This window comes from Triticum dicoccoides, chromosome 2B (assembly GCF_002162155.2).
Source record: "Triticum dicoccoides isolate Atlit2015 ecotype Zavitan chromosome 2B, WEW_v2.0, whole genome shotgun sequence".
In the NCBI taxonomy this organism is placed as follows: Eukaryota; Viridiplantae; Streptophyta; class Magnoliopsida; order Poales; family Poaceae; genus Triticum; species Triticum dicoccoides.
In genome coordinates this window covers 384223171-384244083 of record NC_041383.1, presented here as the reverse complement: position 1 = coordinate 384244083, position 20913 = coordinate 384223171, and the positions used below count along the sequence as shown (strand labels likewise).

The following is a 20913-nucleotide window of genomic DNA, read 5'->3' as shown; positions in this document are numbered from 1 at the left end:
GCGGGGAAAACGGGGTTCGAACCCGCGACTTCTGGCGTGAAAGACCAGCACTCTAACCAACTGAGCTATTTCCCCCTTTCGTAACTACTGTCGATTCAATAGTCACCTACCGGTTACCTTTGTAACTATACCAAAGTAGCTGTACAACAGAATGCCCTTCGCCTTTAGTACTTTTCTTTTTCTTTTGACGACAGTAGAAAGAAATGGCTCTGCTCGCTTAGAGAAGAGTCTCTGCGCTCTATCAGCTATTAGTTAGTTGGCGCTACGCGCAACTTCAGTTGACAAAAGCGAACAAGATAGCGCTAGCGCCCGCGGAGAACTTTCGTTTGTTCGCCTTCTAAAAGGCAACCGGCAGACCTTACTTTCTGAAAAAGACAGAAGTACGGAAACTGATCCTATTTCAGATCTAGGCCGTTTTGAATTGACATAGCTTGACCTGTGAACTCTCAGCGCGTACTATAGTTGCTTCGACAAACATTTGATAGACTAGCTTTCGAAGTGCCACGATCCTATCGAGTAAAATCATCCCCCGGGGATAACGGCTGCCGGAAAGGTGCGAAGTTGGACTAATTTGGAAACATTGGGCAATTTACTTTATACCTACTATTCCGTCTGGTTTTTTCCTATTTTACTAAGTGCATTAAAAATAACTGTTTTTCAATGTCTTCATATAAAAGTTCTAACACATTATTGAACATTAGCATACCTGATATAGCACATCCACCTCAGTATAAATGACTTTTTCTGTGAAATTCCAATAAGGTAAGCAGTTTTCTTCAGTAAAGCCATGATGTTTCCACTCCATTTTCATTACGAAGATGTACTATGTCAGGATCTGTTGCTCAAACTGAATCACGCCAATGTTATGGAAGTTCCTGGATTGTTTGAAATAAGATTAGTACCAAAAGCTGCCTCTGATTTCAGAATCCAATTAGGAAAATTGGCTATGGAGATTTTGTGCGGTCAGAGATTCATACAGACACAAAGGGGCCCCTATTTTCAAGGAGGAAAGTCGTTTCGATCCAATCCATTCTTGGGGTCCGAAAAAGACACTGGATATGTTAGTGACTTTACACGACAAAGCGTTCTCCGAGGGCATGGAATGTACCATTTTTTAGTCAGAATCTTTACAGTAATGTCTATGTTGGATTCTCCGGTCGAAATACGGGAAAACTCCATCAAATTCTTTATGGAAACGGAGTTTTGCAAATTCTCCCCGGAACTGGAAGATCATTTCGAGATCTTCGAGCATATTCAAGGGTTCAATGTGACTATTGTCACTTCGGCCAATACAAAAGATGAGACTTTACTACTGTGGAGCGGCTTTTTGCTAAAAGATGAAGGGGAAACTAAGTAAGATGCCGGAGAAGCGACGAAATATACGAGATCACAAATGTAGATTGCTCACGGCTAAATATGAATTGAGACAAAAGCTTTCGAATTTTTTAACCCGATCTTCCGTCTGATATGCGGGACAAACATCGTTATAAGTTGTCCAAGTTGCCAAGAAAGAGTTCAATGGCACGAGTAAGAAACTGAGGTATTTTCACGGGTCGCCCTTGTTCCGCAGTTGAGTTCTTTCGCATTTCTTGTATCGTTTTTCATGGATTAGCATCTGGAGGTTCTTTGATGGGCATAAAGAAATTGTCTTGGTAGCAACCACCAAACCAATAGAACAAAGGTTAGCTCTGCAGCTAGTCCAGAAGCAAGGGTTGTAGGTCCATTACCATACGGCTCCCGACCAAAACTAACGGAGTCATCCCAACTCTCGGATCGGAGATGCTAACGGGACATGAATCGAAGTGGGGGACCTCTCTACCGCACCTGTCTCCCGAGACATAGACTACGTAAAGGGTTGTACTCTTGGAAAGAGAGAAGATCACCGTGTCAACCATCATCCCGAGGATCTAAATCTGTCCTATCGGATGAGGAGAGCAAGAGGGATTGCACGATGAAGTAGATCTGCACGTGGAAAGAAAGGGGTCAAGCGGATACACGATTCCAAATTACTCCTTTCCGGCTAAGAAGAGAGGATCTACAGGGTACAATGTAAAGTGTTTTGATCGCATTGGAAAAGACTATCCATACCGACCTAGAGTCGTCAGCCATCGCACAAGCAGGCAAGCCAAGTTCCGATACAATTAGAGAGAAGCCAGCCTTTGGTATATTTGAACCATTGGTTTTTGGAGAAGGTTGATTAATTAGAAAAGTGAATTAGAATAGATAGATTGTGCCAGAAGGATGTAACTCGTATGTCTTTTAAAGCTACTTGCCTTTCCGATTAGGAGAAGCTTATGAGAAAGATACTTCTGTTTGCTCATTATGTCATTTAGATAGAAAGTACAATGTTTCTTATGATGCACAAAGAAAAGTTGTCCGAGCGAATCCATATTGGCGTGCCGATACCGCGTCCCTACCCAGCTAGGGCTTCCTTTCACTCTTCTGGACCCATGGATGATCCCCCTGAGGCCATGTTTTTAGATCTTAGTTTACCCTGGAATTACCTATTATTTGCGTTCTATTTCCGCTGGAATTGGTGAATGGTTCTTATTTTTTCATTCAGTATAGCTCCGTGCAGCGGTGCTGGAAGGAGGGCTTAGTGTTATATAAGATATTTCAATGAAGGGCGTGCGGGCCCTATCAGATCTCAGCTAACCAGACCTGGAACGTGATAGGGACCTTCGGTGGAAGAATCTGATTCTAAGTTGCATGCGAGTTTCATGACTCTTTGGTTATAGCAACCATAGAAGAAGCGTTTTGTTTGATCTAGATAGGTGGGACGAATCCAACTCTTTTTCCCGCGGACGATCGCGTTGCAGCTCCTTTGGAGAGCGCTCCTATGCTAAAGTAATAAATTGAAGACTACCAAGATGGGAACCCTTGCTCTTATTTGAAGTTCTGCTCGCGTAAATGACCTGAGTGAAGGTGTTGAAAAACTCATACGATTCCCGATGCCAAGAGCAAGAAAGCACAATACTGTCGTTGAAGCCGATGAAGGAAAGAGTTGGATGATAAATATGGAGGCTCAACTCACTACGCAATCATGTTAATGGATTGGTTAGATGCTATTGGAGACTTGGAGTAATCAGATTCTAGGGAAGGGAAGCTTAGAATTCGGTAGCAGGATTTCAATGTGGCACAAAGGATTGTAATTCATGATTGCAGACTTAGTGCCAGCTCACAACGACTTCACTCACATGATCCGAGATAAGCCTGTTACGGTGCAGCTAAAGATAAGAATAAGTCAATCGCATGAACTAACACTAATCCTAGAATGCGTCATAGGAGAGGCAATTGCTAAAGAAAGTTTGATTCGATTTGAGTGTCCACTGATAATAGGTGCATAAGATAGGAATAGGGATGTGATTGGCTCAATTCTCATATGAAACTTGCCTTATCTGGTGTCTCCTCCCAGCAGACATGGTGAGTTGAGTCTCGAAGCAGCAGCTTATAACTCAAGGTCTTTTAAATAAAAGACGATTACCTTTTTCTTACTTATTCGTAAGATTCATTTCAAATAAGACGTATCTTGTTCAAGCCAATAAATAGAGCTGGGGTTATAGTTAAAGCAGCCAGTAGAAACCGAAATAACTAGTTATAGTAAGCATGAAAGGCCATTTAAAGAAGGAAATCCAAGGCATGATTGAATCCGCCAAAGAGAAGGAAATAGATGATCTCATTCATACTAATTGATGGATAGAAGATATGAGACTAATAAGAAGGGGAAAGAAGACAGCTTAGCCATCTATTCTATGAAGCAAGGGATCCGTTAAAGTCAAGCTACGAAGCCCCCTCCATCTCTACCCGGAGCTGATTTCATTCCAGTAGATTCTTTTGAAATGAAAGGCGGATTCTCTTTTCTTTCAAGTAGGCCACTTTTTTCCGATGTCAGTGTTCGATAAGATGTCGCTTTCAACCCATTTGGGGTAGTAAGAAATAGCCACTAAGATGTATTAGTGTCCATTTGATGCTTTGGGTGTTACCTTTCCTTTCCCTACCTCAATTCCTCGTCCATTCGTATGGATTCTCAACCTTGGCCTACAAGCGGAACAAACTATGCCAGCTCAAGCTAGAACTCACTTAGAAGGTCAGGGAAGAGCGACTCAACAGGGGAAAGCCGGAGCGCCTTAGCACCGCTTCATTGGCTCGCGTCAAGTCTTCCGCTCATTTGGTAAACATGCACATCCTAACCCCGCGAAATGCCCTATAGGGAACATCCTCCTTTATCCTCTTAGACTTCCCCGGGCATGGAATTTAGAATCCTGGAGATCCTATCACTTACTTCGCCCGGCTCATCCATTCTCTGGCTTATCCCAAGGAGAGCCTGATTCGATCCTAAGGTCAAGTACCCTATTTATAAGTCGGACCCGGAGCTAAAAGATAACCTCTTTCTTCTTATGAATGGAAGGAAACATAAAAACTACGCTAAAACTGAGTGAATCATAGTTGAAGATAGGATACCGAGAAGTCGGATTCAGTTCAGCCCTGTTTCAAGATCCGGTTCAGTGTTTGGGGATGGCTTGGTCCAAGCCCACATCCATAGTAGATGGACTTGAGCAGGCAAGTATGCCACCTACTGATATGATTGATTATGACAATTATGATATGGACTGGACGGTTGTGCAACCGATTGTACTAACTCGCTTACCCCTGAGAACACCTAAGACATGGGGGTTATTTACGCGAGTAAGCCTAGCAAGGACCAAGATCTCGATCTAGCCTAGTTGGGGCTTTAGAGTCACATGACACAGTACCAAGAACGGGAGAACCAGTAACAATTGATACAGATTTCCAACCAACGGATCTTCTTACCTTTGGACCGGAACCTTTAGCTGTTTCCTACTTGGTCTACAGCTTGGTTTGAAATGAGGGAGCCATACCGTGTGGTTGAAGCAGAGTACCGTTTTTCAGTGGATAGGGCACTATCTCTATTTGTAGCAGCATTGCGTATTGCTCTCACTAGGAAAGGGGGACATAACCCCTACTATAGAGCAGGAATGGAAGGGAATGAGCTCGGCTGCTTCTCCCCCACACTTCTTTATTTCTCCATGCCCCTATTTAGTTAGTACTTTCGAGTTAAGAGCGAGATAACGAACTATTTCATTTAATAAAAAAAGTGCAACGTCTATAGGGTGAAAAGGCCATGAGGATGGCTACGGCTTTGAAGCTCCTTTATCTACCATAGATAGAATGGAAGAGTTTTTTCTCACTGTTGTTTCTGATGTAGGAGTTGGGGATGGAATGATTGATTCAAGCTCTGGTGGTACTAATCATGTCTCTGGGGGTAAACCAACTGGAGCGGCAAGGGAACATGCAGTACTGGAGAGGGGATCTCATAGCAATACTGATTCAAGTAATTTCAGAGTTACCAGAGATGCAATTGGTTTAGAAATATGTACTAGAAAATGGTAAACTAATACTGACTATTCTCTTTGGATATCTGGTTGGACACCAAGCATTTTGACCCCTATTTGAATGCAGAGTCAGAGTATAGACAGCTAAACAATGTTGTAATATATTTATCTACCAAATTAGAGTGCACAGTCATTTTTCTATTGATGTTCCTAGAAATTCAGTTCACTAGGGAACACCTTACAGGTTGGCATGCCTCAGCAAAGCTTATTATGATATATTGTTAATGAAAATGTCAAAGTAGCACTCTCTTTCCTCTACTCGCCCCTGGCGCCACCGCTAACCACTATTATCATATATAACTAGATCACGTACAGAGTTTATTACACTTATAATTAGATCACGTAAGCAGTTTACACTAGAATAAATCTACGGTTCTGTTCAGTATGAGCAATAGAAGTAGATGGACTTAGAGTAGAAACTTATGACTAGGTCCTATGACCAGAGTTATGTGGATGACTGTACAAGAAGGATACGATAAATGGGCGACGTTTTTCGACCCTGGAAGAACAAACTGACAACAAACGCTCCATCTTTGAGTGGGATCTGGATGGCATCGAACTAGACCTGCGAACGCGACGGATTGAGAAGTATCTAAATCAGATCCATAATCCTAATAGCCGCTTTTGGCTACTCGTAGTTGATCAACTAACCAAACTTTTCCCCTGAATAAAAAAAGCAAGTGTAGGTAGTAAGTATCTAATCTAATATGTCCACGAACTCAGTAGAGTCTCCGAAACCCACCTTAATCCATTTTATAAGGAATCTGTCTCCTTCCGTAATCCATTCCTCCATCCCACACTCTTCTTATAGTTATGAGTGAATCTGAATCAAAAATAAATGAAGTCTCCAGTCAACTGGTGGAATACATCGAATCAACCTGGGAGCATTAGCCGATCTGGTACATCAATACATGTTCCTATGCCCATTCCAATCTTGTCTAACTTTGCTAACTTCCCCTTCTCTACCCATATCTTGTTCGTTGTGGAAACACGTCTTCCTATTCCATCTTTTCCCGAATCTCCCTTAACGGAAGAAATAGAAGCTCGAGAAGGAATACCACTAAAAACCTAGTTCGTTCTCAAATAAAAACCTAGTTCACTCACTAAAGCATCCATGGCTGAATGGTGAAAGCGCCCACCAACCTAGAAAGGCAAAATGGGTCAAAAAGTAGGTTCGATTCCTGCCAGATGCACTGCCTCTTAAAGACAGAAACAGAGGAGGGAAAGAAGGTAGTATAGGGAACTTGCTTTTGGATTCTTATCGAAAGTGAAACCCTCTAACACTTCTGTTAGTATTCTATGAGAAAATCTTTTATACACACAACAAGTGTGAAAATCCTTAGTCACTAGGCAAGAAAGCTCGATGGGAACAAAAAGGATACAATTAGTTCATAATCAAAAAAATGTACAATTTCAAAGGAAAGAAGGAATGGCAAGTTTCCCTCCATTGAACATCAATCAATCAAGAAATAGGTAAAGGAAGGCGTATCACAGGGGTATTTTGCTTTTTTCTATTCACTTCCGTGGGGTTCTAAATTGAAAACATGAACACAAAAAAAATCGTATTGAAATTACATAAAAAAAAGAAAAGGGAGGAGTAGCTCTTGGTTTAAAGAAAAGGGAGGAGATGGATCGAATTCAATCTTTTTCCTTTCTTTGATGATCTACAACACATCTATTTGAATTCCCTGCGAGTGAAGGATTTCTCGTATGGAGAAAAACCTCTTGAGCGCTATCTGATCTTATTTTTGTATTTCAAATATGGGACCTGCCTTTTTAATGGGACATCCCGGCAACAGGCTTACTCATGCATGTGGCCAAGTACTCGACCAATCCTCGGAGCGAAGGGATGAACGAATTCTCGAGGTCTGGTTCATTGAGGTCAGCATCACATGAAACCTTTAGCACTTTTTTTCGATATTGGATGGAGTATGGCTGGAAGGTCAGCCTAGCTAGTCTTGTCAATCGGCCCTGACTCGTCTTCTCCTTGGTACCTACCACTATTGAACTTCGGTACCTATATTCCTAAAACAAGACAGACCTTCATGAAGACCTTTTATTTTGGAGTAAGATCGGACATTTCCACATTGAGGTGAAATTACATACGAGGAAAATAATCCTGGACTAGGAAAGCTACCCTTGTGTGGTAGAACCAGGTCTTCCACCGGGCGGTCAGCCAAGTACTGAAGCCCCTATCTTGATATAGAATAGAAGTGAGTTCACACTAAAAATAGAAGAAGCCCTATGATTTTGGAGCCCTGCTATCAATCACTTCGGTAAAGGGATCGAAAGATTATAGTCTGAAATAGAGATTTGAGAGTCCCTCGTGTGAGTACGTGCTGAAGAGCAAGGAGTGAAAGTGCGTTCATCTTTCTTTCTGCTAGTTGTTTCCTGCTAATAGTGATTACTGAGTGCCCCATACATAGCCAATGTCCGCCCGTGTTCACATCCAGTCTTCTCTGTACACTAGTGCAGCTTCCAGCTCTATGCCATGTATGGTAGTCGTTTGACTCGGGAATCCCTGATAAAAGCTTTTAGTCCATGCCTGGCAGTTTCAGCCGTGGTCCAGTCCAGTAGCCTCTTTTCGATCCAAGAGTCACATGAGAAGAAAGCTTCTAGTTAGCTTCAGTTAGTGTTAGTTAAATAGAACGGGAACCTCGTAACTATGCCAAGCCCGATCTGTTGTTGCAGAGACCGGTGTTGCTGATCGAACTCATTTTCTTTCGAGGAGATCGAAAATCTCTGAATTTCTGCGAAAAGAATTTACATATTTATTGCGAGGGGCTTTGAAAAGCGAAAGGATGAAGACTGATTTAGATCCTCTGAAAGCGCAGGAAGTATGCCTTTTGAGCTTTTTCTCCACCCACCTTTGAGCATCTTGTTGGAATGGTCATAGGAAAGACTACGTACGAGAAATCATTCTCACAGCCAATCCACATGAGGTGTGTGATGCATAGCTAAAAAAACGCCAGTCACTATCTGAATGACTAAACAAATACCTGCTAACGAACCAAACTTCGCCCCTTATCTCTTCATCATCGTCGGTTCCGTCACTTGTGGTATTCGTTTAGAATCTTGTTAACCCTACTCGCTTACTCCTATTTTCCTTATTTCTTTTTCTATAAATATCGTATATAGTAGCTGCCAAACTCACAAGCATCACACACTTCGATCTACTTTATTGAATAACTTAGCTAGATAGAACCGACTCAAGCTTTTAAATGAAAGAAGCAATAATGTCATAATTTCTGTCTCAAGACCTCTTGCAGCTACAGCCAATGCAGCACCTCCTTGATCAACATACAACACAGCCCATTACGCCTTGCTCCAGTCGCAGTATAAAGAGAGACTAGAACCTATCGGGGAGCCCTCGGTAGAGTCCCTATCGTTGTTGCAACAATTACACACAGAGTTCCGGAATTTCACATTAGTGAGAAGAAAGGGTATGTGTGTTTAAAAGGAGTGGTGCAAGAACGTATTCTGAGCCTCAGTCAACACAACTTGTTTCGCCTTTTCTGAACATCATTCTTATCAGGACCCTCCTTTATATAAACCACTCGTAGATATATACCTTCCTGTGGCCTCAGATGAATACATCGATAGATAAGAAGGGAAATGCATCATCTAGAAAGGCTTACTCAGGTTTAGGGACTCAACCAATTTCTTAGTACATCAACACAAGAAGTGGCGAATTTGGGATGGTACTACCTCAGTGAAACTGTGGGAAGATGGGTAGGTGGGGCCTCTCAACCAAGACATCGCGGTTGGCGAGTGGGGACTCTACTGAAGCACTCCGATACCATTGATGTCCAATAGCTTTGATAGTAATGGTTGGATCTACTAATACCCCGTCCATTGAGTATAATAGAGCAAACGATGGTATAGCAATGAACAAAAGAATGACACTTGGAAATATGGTCCAAATAATTTCGATAGTAGTTCCATGAACAATCCTTTGTGGGATTGGATTAGTTTGCTTGTTGAAATGCCATAAAGCGCGAACCAACATCCGTGATACGAAAACCAAAATAAGAACGAGGAAGAAAAAGATATCATGATGTAAGTCAATGATTCCTTGCATCATAGGTGTTGCTGCGTCTTGAGATCCTAATTGCCATGGTTCCGCAGCATCACAAAGAGCGATTATGAGGAATAGACATGATAATGAACGAAGAATCATTGGAATTTCCCATCTTTTTCAGCTCTGCTCCCGAAAAGAGAAAGGAAGACTTAGTTTTAGATCGGCGTTGGTTTTTCCAACGAAAAACAAGAACATTCTTTCACGAACTTCCATGAAAAAATGTTAGTTGCCTCGTAACGCATACATTGGAGCGTTTGTCCCGTCGACGAAGACTACTTACTATACGCGTTTTCTGAAGAGCAACAATGGAAAAAAATAGGTGAACCTGGATACCATACTATTAAAGAGAAAGATACAGACTAACAAGAAATCAAGGACCTCGTGAGTACTACTTAGTCGGCCTCATCAATTAGTCATGCCAATGAGATATCAAGCCCTCGATTCCAACGGGGCTACGGACAAGAAAGGTCCTTTCGAGATTCTATTTCCCCTTGGGTCTATCAAGCTGAATAGTTTGTGGGGATATAAGAAGATCACACTTAGACAACTGTCTACACTACCTCTTTAATGATCCGGATTCCATGACGCATAATTCATCTGTCCATATATATTCCTAATTTCATATTCATCACCATTTCAAATCGGGCAAGGAGAAGTCGTCGTGTTGGTTCTAGGATGGAATGATCTTTTGATCCAAAGATGCCGGTGCTAAAACCTCTTGTGTCTCTTTTAATAGGACCAAGAAGGCAAGAGCATTGAGGAAGCAAGGATTCTCCCATAACTAATTAATGCGGGGAAAAAACAAGATTTCACTAAAAAAAGGTGCCTAACCCCGGGATTTTTCGATACTTTTCTTGAAATTGACTGGATTTGGAAGAAAATGCACTCAACCTAACAAATCCTGATCAATTCAAGTGGTTAGTTTAAGGGGGTACATGGGGCTGACGCCGAAGGAGATAGGAATGAAGTAGGGCGGGCAGCTACCTAGAGATTGGAATGCCCTATCGACAGGGAATGCTGGTACCACCTACGGTGCTTGATAGTCTTCAATCCAGACGGTCTCGAGAGTACCTTGACCCATAGCATAGGGCTTGATGTGGCTTTGTGGCTTCCCAAAAGGTATTAGAATAGGTAGTTCAAGCACCATCATCAATATGTTGCTGCTATTGAATCCGGTTTTGAATCAAGCATCAAGAGTTCGACCTCAGGGAACGCGTTTTCAAGAACGGCGAGGTAATACTAAAATTACCGGGAAATTATATCAGCTGAGGTAAGGAGATTATTTATAATTCATTCATTAGCTTGTCATACTTGTATAAATTTTAGTATAAACTCGCCTTAAATATAGTGTAAAAGGAAGTAATAACGAACTATATTATTGTAGTATTAGTTTATAATCATTAATATATTAGCTGGTGCCTTGTAAAAATCCTTATATATTGGTGCTCTATCTGATTCTAATGCACTTCTCAGGTGTTAGGTGATCACATAGCTTGACCTCCATTATGTGTCCTACTTTTTTATAATAGGATATGAGCATCACGTGAAAATGGCATGAAAGTGCCCGTTCGTTTTACTTTATTGAAGAAAGTTATCTCTAGTCACCAACATTATCATAAAAAAAGTAAAAATGGATAAATAACACATAAATCGAGGGCTATGTGGATCCTCAGACATATATGAAATGGAATAAAGATCGACCAAGCTACTTATGAATGTAACCACAATTAACATCACTATGGTTAGGCTATCGAACACAGAGTCAAAAGTGAATTACGAGTCAGGCCAATCTGCGAATCGATGGATGGACCCTTGGTTGTTTTTGTGATAAGTCGCTATTATCAAATAAATAGTCATTTCTTGCTCGATTCGAGAGGTGATTTCATTCCACAGTGACAATTCATGTTGAAGGCGTCCTCCGACATTTATGATTCTTCCTACAGAGGGCACTACTGGCAAAGAATAACCTTTCCACCCGGCGAGAAAAAGAGATAGAGGTTTGCACTTGGCCCTCTTGGTTAGGGTGTAGAGGGGATCTATCAGCAATCCCGTCGTCTTCTTCCAGCTTTTTCCTCTGAATTTGATATACTTCAAAAATGAATCACTCTTTTCAGTATGAATGGCTGCTCCTTACAAAACGCGTACGATATATTCGTCTTCGTAGTAAATATGACCCCTATCAGGTGAAGACTAAATATCTACTCCTATTCAGAAAACTGCTTATGTTTCCAGGCTTTTACGCATGATAATTTATCTTCCAGCGCTTTTTTATTCCCCACCAACTGCTACGCCCCGCGGGGCTTCTTCCTAGCGCTATTGAAATGATATTCCTATTATTGGTCCTAGCAATATCCCTGGACCAGGGCACGGCACCTATCCAACTATGTCTTGTTTTGGTTTCTGGATCCGAATCTTTTGTTATACTTATGCATGGATGATTGTACACAATAGGTGTGGAAAGTGCGATAGAGCTCGAAAATGGATGCCCCTATTTCAATTTAATAAGTGCTTGTGCAACGGCTTGAAAGTGACAGACTGAGTCAAGTGACCTGTTTTTTTCACATGATCCAGAATTGCACGAGAACCTACAAGTCATGTTATCATTCTTAATTCGATAGCCACGGGACAGCCGTTTTCTCGTCTCTCAGCCTTTCTTATACCTGCACTGACCTCAACGGTATCCAACCTGCAAAAAATATCTATACCCATTAGCTCATCACGCCAACAGTTCTCTTGGGTTGACTGAACCTACCTATCCGAAATCCCTGTTGCCAACTTCTTACTGCACAGAAGCAATGGAACAGTATCGTAAAGTGAAGTGAAGCAAACAAACCACTCCTTTGGAATTGATGGACTTGACTGAGATGTGCCATTGTCATCGTCAAGATCGTCCATCACGAGTACCTTCTTTTCTGCATCCGTCAGTTCCAAATTTCCCAGCATGTTTTATTACTTGCCTCGATTGATACCATCCACTTATTTCTCTTTCTCACGGGACACATAAAGATACCAGCGCTTGTGCGAACAGTTGATGCTTGTTAAGCCATAGCTATCACTTCTCGCGCCAAAGCGCTCCCACCAACTACAAAATACCTTATAGGAGGGGCCCTTGTCTTCAGCTAAAAAGAAGCAGATATTGCCGTAAGCAGGAGATGGAAAAGCCCACGATCCATAACTTACTCACTCAGATATTTACTAGAGCTTGGGAGTGAATGAAGCCAGTACAGGAGACTCCGAATCCTATTCAGATTGCCAATGATCCAGTCAAGCATGAACTAACCAAGCATATTGGTTTCGATCACGTCTATCCGAAGTCAATAGAGCAATTTAGAGCGTAGAGGTATCTTTTGCTAATGAAATGAGATTGGATATGAATGTGGAATTCATTGAGTGGAGAGATGAACTAATCTATACTCTGCCTGTCTTCCATTTCTCTGAAGATTTCGTTTACAACACAACATCAAACTCCAATTTCATGAATTGATAGGTCAGGATCGTTGTCGAACAGCTCTTCTTCATTTCTTCCGGAATTCTTTCTTCTAAGGTAGTAGGTATCGGGTTTCCCTGTTCATACTCCGAACGTGAGTTAATATACTCTTGTAGAGCAGATCACTTAGGGCTTTATACTGGTTCGACGACTGGGTTCTTGTTCCTTTCTCATCTTTGTCCGTCCACTCCCTTTGTTTTCAACAGTCTTTGGAGCTTCTAGTACCACTGGTGTGATCTCATTCTTGAATGCTAACACCCTGGTGTCTCCTAAAGCTACGCTTTCTAAGCAACCTGAGTGTTCTCTGAACTAGGTGAACAATCCAGGGCGATAGCGTGAAAGGGCCTCATCATTGCTCATCCAGTTTCACTACATCAGCTTCCTCGTGTTCCTAAGGGCTACCACCAACTAATGCTTTTCTACTTCTGGCTAGAGCTACTAACCTACCTCGAACAAGAGCTGCATCCCGGTAGCGCTTTGAATCATCATTTTACTATTCCTAGGTTCGATTCCTGCTGTCTTTACTTTGTCTTGCCTCTCTGCCTTCCTGGTGGGTGACTGTGACCTGGATATGGTTCGATGGTTGGTGACTCTAAGCCAGAGTGATGCTTTCTTAGTTTCATATATGCCTTTCTAAGCCCTTTCCAATCAATGGAGAATGGTTACTAGAGCTAGCGCCTGTCCCACTTTAGAACACTAAGAACGTAATAAGCCTAGCCAGGACAAATGCACTCAGTGTTAGTCCGATCACCTCGACTAAAATCATCTTCCCTTTATTAATGACCAAGGGTATCCATATCATGATATGTAGATACAAGAGGGCAGAGGCATTGATGCGGGTAGAATGCGTGTCTGCTTTCCTGTTGTTTGAAGGAGTAGATACATTCATTTCCTTTTGCTAGAGTGAGAGTGAGAGTTGTGTGGGATGTTGACAATCACTATCTCGTGAAGTCACGAGTGTAAACCTTACATAGTTCTAGCAAAGCGCAAAGACGATGGTGAAAACCTTTGTTCTTGTCCGGCCGGTGTTGTTCAAAGAAAACCTGGACAATGAGGGGCAGGTTATATTCCCTTTCTTCTGATCGATTGAGGAATCGCGGATAATGACACCACGTTTGTAGCATCTACTGCTATTGCAAGGCCCAAAGCACGTGGGAGAATGTTCGTTTTTTCTGGATCGGATTAGCAAAAGCAAGCAAGCGTGTGATGTGGCGGGGAAGCCTAAAATAAGCCTTTGGGAGGCAGTGTGGTGACGCCTGTTTGGCGCGTGGGAATTAACTAATCTAATGATATATTGGTAATTGCCTGTGGGTCCGCACACCACTCCTTATGTTCAGCTAAAAAGCCTTCTGGGTCGAATTTCTTAAGAAATAATCAAAGATTAGAATGCCAATGTGTTAGAATGTCAATGGGAGCTTTCACAAAGCCAAGTCACAAATACAATGAAGAAGTGCTACTGCCAACAGACGCAACCACGGATCCCGATTCAGAAGAATCTGAGAAAGGCGAGTTAGTTATCACATGAGAGCCATAAGAGCTCTCCAGGAGAGTGATCGCCCGGTGTGACTGATCCAATTTATAGTCGCATTCAAGGCTCCACACGGGTGGTAAATTCCAAATAATATTTGGATATCTCGAAGGGAACCCCAATAGAACCATTTAGATACTTCGATGAGAACCAATAGAACCATAATGGTGAGCGGCTACGCGTCGACGCCAGGTCAATTTATAGTTCTAGTCTACTGGCCCTAATTCACAGTCGCATTTATTACACTTTTACAAGACGAAAGCGATAGTGGTTAGAACGCGCTAGACTGGCTGATGCTATAGATTTGCTCCATCCAGAGTCACCCAAAAGGACCTTATCTGTTGAATGATCGGTTTTATCCTCGAAGTCTTTCTAGCCCGCCCGTGCCAAACTAGTCTTCTTTCAAAGATGTGGATCCAACAAAAGTGTAGATCCAATTAACAATTAACCGCAAATAAAGGTTTTAGGAGAGTCATTATCTCCCTATAGGCACACCGGTGGAAGAAACTCCTAAAACAGGGAAGCACGATCTTGTTGCTTCTTCTGTTCTTGTGGATCCACGCCTGTGGTTAGCAAGGCTACAGAACACAATAAAATAGCATTGATAAGCAGAGAGATCCGCGGGCCTATTACCAGTTTTGGCATGTTAGTTGTTTTGGTCATAATGTTAGCCATTTTAGGCCTCTCAAATTCAATGAACATGTTTTGCATGGAGTCGATAAAGACAGTGATATGATTGCCGCATAATAATAATGAGTTCCAAAGAGTACGAGTATAGCCCAAGCCTTCCACAAGTTCCTCGCTAAACAGTGTCTCATCTACGCTTCATTTTATACGTTTTTATAGATAAAAAGGCCACGATAGACCATCTGGTGCTAGCTCCTCAAATCATTGGCCAGAGAGGGAAATGGATACAGCAAGTCTCCCCTCATCTACCAGAACGTGTTTGGAGTTATCTTCGCTCCCACGCATGGCTAGACAACCGAAAAACAGCCTAGCAAAGATGACTTCTCTTGGGCAATGCAAGGACAAGTAGCTCTGATTATGAAACACAACACAAGTTGGCATAACCCAAGTTAATATGATAACTCGATCATCCAGGTCTTGCCTGTGTCAGCTTCTTTCTTTGGATCAATGAAGACTTCGGCACCCTTGATCTTTTCAGATATGAATGAAAGTCGGTAAGCAATCTCCGAAACCACGAACTGATGGACATCGAACTCTTCCTTTCTTTCTAGCAGCATAGCAACATAGCCCTACGGGGGCCCAAGAAGCCAATCTTCGTCAACCAATCATATCTATCTATTGATGCCTACTTACAATCGTGCTCTTCTTTCCCATGTCTTCTTCTCTTCCCTGAATGATCTTCGGAAAACATAGGAATTAGGTCGATGCTGCTCAAATAATAGCTCTGGATACCTGTGTTTCCAATACTGACTTCAGGAACATAACGGTTCACTCCCTCCTATGGATAAGAAGTAGACAGCTCGATGTGATGATAGCCATTTCTCAATTTAGAAGGTAGAGCAAGTCCAAAGCAAAGATGTCTTAAGTAGTGCCCCCACCCCAATACTCACTAGTTTCTCTGGTATCCTGTACTTCCCGAATATAGCGCTCATTAACCTGTGGAAGGACAGCAAAGGTCTCATCCGACGAATTGACACTTGATCCATATGCTTCTTTAACAAGAGTGGAACATGTGGTTGGTCGACCTATGAGATACTGGAACATCTCGTGGTCAACGATGAGAATTTGTTTCGGGATCCTTCCTTTTTAGGGAAGATGATTATAGATCTTTCCCTTTCCCTAAATCCGTGTTGGTTTGACCATGGAGAGTGTTCTCCCGTGCTTCCAAACATGCTGAGCTCTACCAATTTTTGTACATTCAAAAAGGGGAATTGATTCCTTCTCTAGATAGGGCGGGAAAACTAGACTATATAAGAGTTGATACATAAACGCACATATAGTAAGTATTTGGGTCTTCCTGCGAGACTGTTCTTTTCGCTGGAGATTTCACAATTAAGTCGATATGGGGTTTATCCTTCATGTTATTTCAAAAATAAAGGCGTCGCCTTGAAATGCCATCGAGGACCTGGTTTTTTTTACCCGTTTTTCCTCGCTCACATTTTCTAGGTTAAGATCCCTGTAAATTTCTTCCAATTTGGTTTCGGGCAGCTTACGATTTCGACAGGATCTCAGAACATTCTTTATTTTCTTTTTCAACAACGAAATGGAGGGTACTTCTGGGTTGGGCGGGGTGCGGCTTGCGGATGGCTCCGACCGAAGGTTCCGCCAATTTATCACTACTGTAGTTTAGTGTCGCTTGCTCTTGTTTGCTGCAGACCTCTATTTTCTTTCCATCAATTAAGAGGCTAAATGAACAGGGTGCTGGAATGTTTGTTGTGTCCGACGTCGGGCAACTCGGTTGTATACCGTACGTTCGTGCTCTGGAGATACGTACGATATCGTGATGGAGATCATTCTGCACTACCGTCAATACGGTACGCTTTTCTTCCTCGCCGCTTCCCGCAAATGATGTGCTTCAGACTTCTGAACACGAAATGGCAATACTTAGAATCCAATTCTTGCTTTGTATTAACACCTCTAGACGTTACCTGAGCTGACTGTGCATATGAAGAACCCCAGTGGTAAACGAAACTTTTGTTCATTGACTACATTGCCTGGTTTTGATAATGCGCAGGACCCGTGCAGCGGCGGCTGCTTCCCACCGTTCCTCTGCTTTGGCGCAGCCAAACTCCTGACTTCGGCGAAAAGAAGGTAAGTAGAATGAAAGGAAAACAAACCACGGAATTGGAGAATCAGTTGTTCCTTTGCAGTGAGTGGAGTCAAGCTCGTTCTCAGTCATATCCACTATAGGAGGTTTGCTACACGAAGAACGGGAACAGGCAGGCTATTGCTTGAAGGAAACTAGGAACTGGGTTTGATTGTCCGCTCTAAGATCGGTATTCATTCTGTTCTCCTCGGTTCTGGGTCTTCATCTGTTCTGTGGGCTTCGTCTTTTTAGGTCTCTGAAAAGCCAGTTGACATGTGCGATCCAATCAAGGAGGCAGTACTTCTGCCTGAGTTCCTCTGGATCCTACTTGTTGGGATTACCGTGCTCCCGCAGGTTGTTCACCATGCATTCCATAGCACTTTGACTTTATATCTTTTACCATCTTGGAATCATGTAGATGTAGATTGCTTTCCTTTGCTACTGAAAAGACAAAACAAGGGAAGGACAAAAGGTTTCCCCCGAACCCCCTTTCCAAAGGAGTAGAAGGGAAAAGACTCTCTTCACTTTTTGTGCTCCGCATGGCTCCGGTCAAGATGTAACTCATCCTGTATATACATAATTAGGAGACCTCTCAGGAACTTGTTAAAGAAAGTAGTACCATTTGTGTGGACAAGCCAAAGCAATCCTTTGATGTTCTCAAGCAAGCTTTAATTGAGGTACGCAAGTAGTGGTTTACCAGGAACTCGTATAAGAGCTAGTCATATAGTCCTTGAAGCATTATTCCTTTTATCGGTAGGGCTGTTAGCAAGGAGTTTGAAGCTTGAGTACTTTCAGCTTTCCTGTTTTAGCTGGGAATGAAGTTGGTTCAGAGGTGTCAAGTAGAGAGGTTAGATCTTCTCTTCCTTCTCATACTGCGAGTAATATCTCTACTACACTTTCCACTTTATGTTGATCAGTTTGAGCATGAGCAGCTTGTTCAGGAGCAGCCGCCCGTGGAATTCCATCCCAGTCCATTCCGGGATAGGCGGCTAATAGAATCTAATATGTGCAGTAGTCGTCGTCTAACCAATCGGCTCGGACACCAGACCACTTGTGCCCGCCCATTCGGTCTCGCCCTAAATGGAATGGCTCTCTTAGTTACGCTGTGCCCCGACCCGAGTCCCCACGTCCGCTTTTATCCGCCTGCAACCCGACCAACACAACATTAGGGCCGTCCCCCCCATTCTATGCCGACCCGGGCCGGGGCTCGATTTTGGGAAGCCCGTTCCCACCGCGCTCACGGCCCGGCTGGCCTGCCAGCGGTAGTGGGAATTTTCCCGTTCCCTGGTCAAAAAAGGGTTGGTTGGATGCTGGATCTACTCCACGAGGAGCGGTACGGACGTAGATGATATCATCACGACCTCTCTTTGCGTACCGCTAGGGATGCTTAACGCCACTTCGCCAACTGGCATTACCTGCGCTTTCGTGTCTCTCAGTGTGGTCAACACTGGGTGTTTCCGAGCAGCGAGGCTTACACCCATTCACATTAATTCATCCAAAGTTCCTTACCCTTATGCACGAGTTTTGGAGTCAATGAGCATCTCAGCAGCGGGATTGAATACCCGGATCGAATCAGAGTTCACGCTGCCCGCCCTAAACAAATAGAATAGGAGGCGTGGGCCACAGGTCACACATAATCCATCGGGTCGCACGACAGAAGAACACCCAACATAAAGATGCACACTCCTCCATGTGAAATAGAAAGATTCATCTTCACTTTTTTGTAGTAGTCGTGACCAACAGCCATCAGCAGTCGGCTCGTTGGTAAGGCGAGAGCTTCAAGCCCGCTTTCTGATGGCACACCCCCCAAACAAGCACCACTCGACGAGGGGGGGGGGGAGCTACAGGCCCAAAACCTTCGACTCTTCTTTCTATATGGGGGTGCCCGGGGCACCTCATCTTGTCATTTTGTTGCTCATTCCCCTTAGGCCGAAGTGCTTGGCCTTTATTTCGGAGCGCCCGCTCACGCTTCGCTGACCTATCGCGTGGTAAAGAGAAGAGAGTACGAAAGAATTGTAAACAGAGCAGACCGCAGAAAGATTCTAAATATGACAAGTCCCCCATGGATTCGATAATAAGGAAATGAAGAACGGGAACGAAACTAAATAAAGCATTTCTAGCGGATGAGCTTCTCTCCATTTTGTCTGGTAATAGAATAGGGCGGCTTGCTTTGACCAACACTCCACTTTTTGCTCTGTCCATGGAGCGTATGAATTTCCTTAAATGTAGATAGACCAAAAAAGGGAATAAAGGGATAGGAATAGGAATTATAGTACCATTGGAAGAAGAGGCACCAGTGGGAACATCTCTACTGACGAACCATTTCAATAGTACGGGTGCTGCCGTGCCACGGGGCACGACCATGGAAGTAATGAAAAAGAAGAAGTTCTATAATTGGACCATCTGCTCTATCCGTTCGATTTGAGCTTCTCCAGAGAAGATGAGACGCTAAAAATGAAAGTGTTTGCAACGCAGATCTGATCTACTTTATACTGACCTCAAACAACGAGCGAAGTCGAGATGTTGATGAGAAAGAGGCTTTTCTCAAGGCCAAAGAGTGCTCTTTGAAGGCTACGATGCATCCTTACGAATACAAGAGTGGTTTTTTTGTTTTTGGTATAGCAGGACTTGAACCTGCGACCATTAGGTTAAAAGCCCAATGCTCTACCAACTGAGCTATACACCCAATTTTACAAGAAGGCTTGGTGCGGAAAAGAAAAGAGGGCGGCCTAGCCCCTTTTCTTCTTATCATATCACAAGGGCGCGGCTCTTTATGGTATAGTACTGTGGAGCAAGTCTGGGAGTCCTTTCCACTCATTGAGGATTCTATCTAAAAAAGAAGGTCTATAGTAGCTCGAACTCAGACTATCTACGAAAAAGGTAAAGTGACACGCAGAATAGATCTATTATCACTTAAGCAAAGTAAATATGATTGACAGAAGTAGTATTATTTTCCAATTAACGTCAAATCGAGTAGTCTATCCTTTGTAATGAGGATTTGTGTTCATTTCTTCCGTTACTCGCCTGTTTACTTTCCCCAGTAGCCCAGGGTCGGGAGCTAGAACTTCTGAGGTGAACAGTCCCTTAAATTAACCCTGTATCAGAGATGCTAACTGGTCATTACCTTTGATCTTGTTGCTGTTTGAGTCATTCAGAAACTTTATTATGTTCTTCTTTTTTCTCCGTTGCAAAATGATGTGATGAATGAAGCTCGTATTTCGGTCTCCATGGCGGAGCCAATTAGCCCTTCCTCTTTGCAGCCATTAATCCGAGTGAAAATTCTCTCAATTCAGTGTTGGAAGCAGTCGCTCCTATCCACTCCTACCAGGGAGAGGAGCCCCAAGTATTTGTCAGTGAGCGATTCAGTGACAATATTCAGCAGGTTGCATACCTCTTGTCTGTCCCCCTTATCTGTCTAAGGATCCTTGGTAAAACTCTCTTCATTGAAGGCAGTACGTGGGTATCCATCTTATCTACAGTCTGCGGGTCATCCACATGACCAAAACAAAGGGTACGAAAGCAGTGAAACCGATATATCTGTTGAAGGCGATCCCACCGGTCCTATTTATTAAGTTGCAATGGCGAGTATCTTTGGACCCCAAAGAGTTGTATAAGTTGGAAAATGGAGAT

At 42.9% G+C, this 20913-nt stretch overlaps 1 protein-coding gene, 2 non-coding genes and 1 pseudogene across 3 annotated transcripts; 1 reads left to right on the top strand and 3 right to left on the bottom strand.

The window, feature by feature from the left end:
* Position 1: 1 nt before the first annotated feature.
* On the bottom strand, positions 2 to 75 carry TRNAE-UUC. The gene has a single exon. It is a non-coding gene; the product is annotated as a tRNA-Glu (tRNA).
* A 712-nt stretch (positions 76 to 787) lies between these two features.
* LOC119363790 (60S ribosomal protein L5, mitochondrial-like) lies at positions 788 to 1357 on the top strand. Its single transcript, XM_037629165.1, has one exon. It carries the CDS (start codon positions 788 to 790, stop codon positions 1355 to 1357), a length of 570 nt encoding a protein of 189 aa, XP_037485062.1.
* A 17553-nt stretch (positions 1358 to 18910) lies between these two features.
* On the bottom strand, positions 18911 to 19686 carry LOC119360890 (annotated as a pseudogene).
* A 210-nt stretch (positions 19687 to 19896) lies between these two features.
* On the bottom strand, positions 19897 to 19969 carry TRNAK-UUU. Its single transcript has one exon. It is a non-coding gene; the product is annotated as a tRNA-Lys (tRNA).
* Between the last annotated feature and the right edge of the window lie 944 nt (positions 19970 to 20913).

Excerpts from the sequence above, each read along its gene's own strand:
- LOC119363790 (XM_037629165.1), top strand. The coding sequence starts at position 788 with ATGATGTTTCCACTCCATTTTCATTACGAAGATGTACTATGTCAGGAT.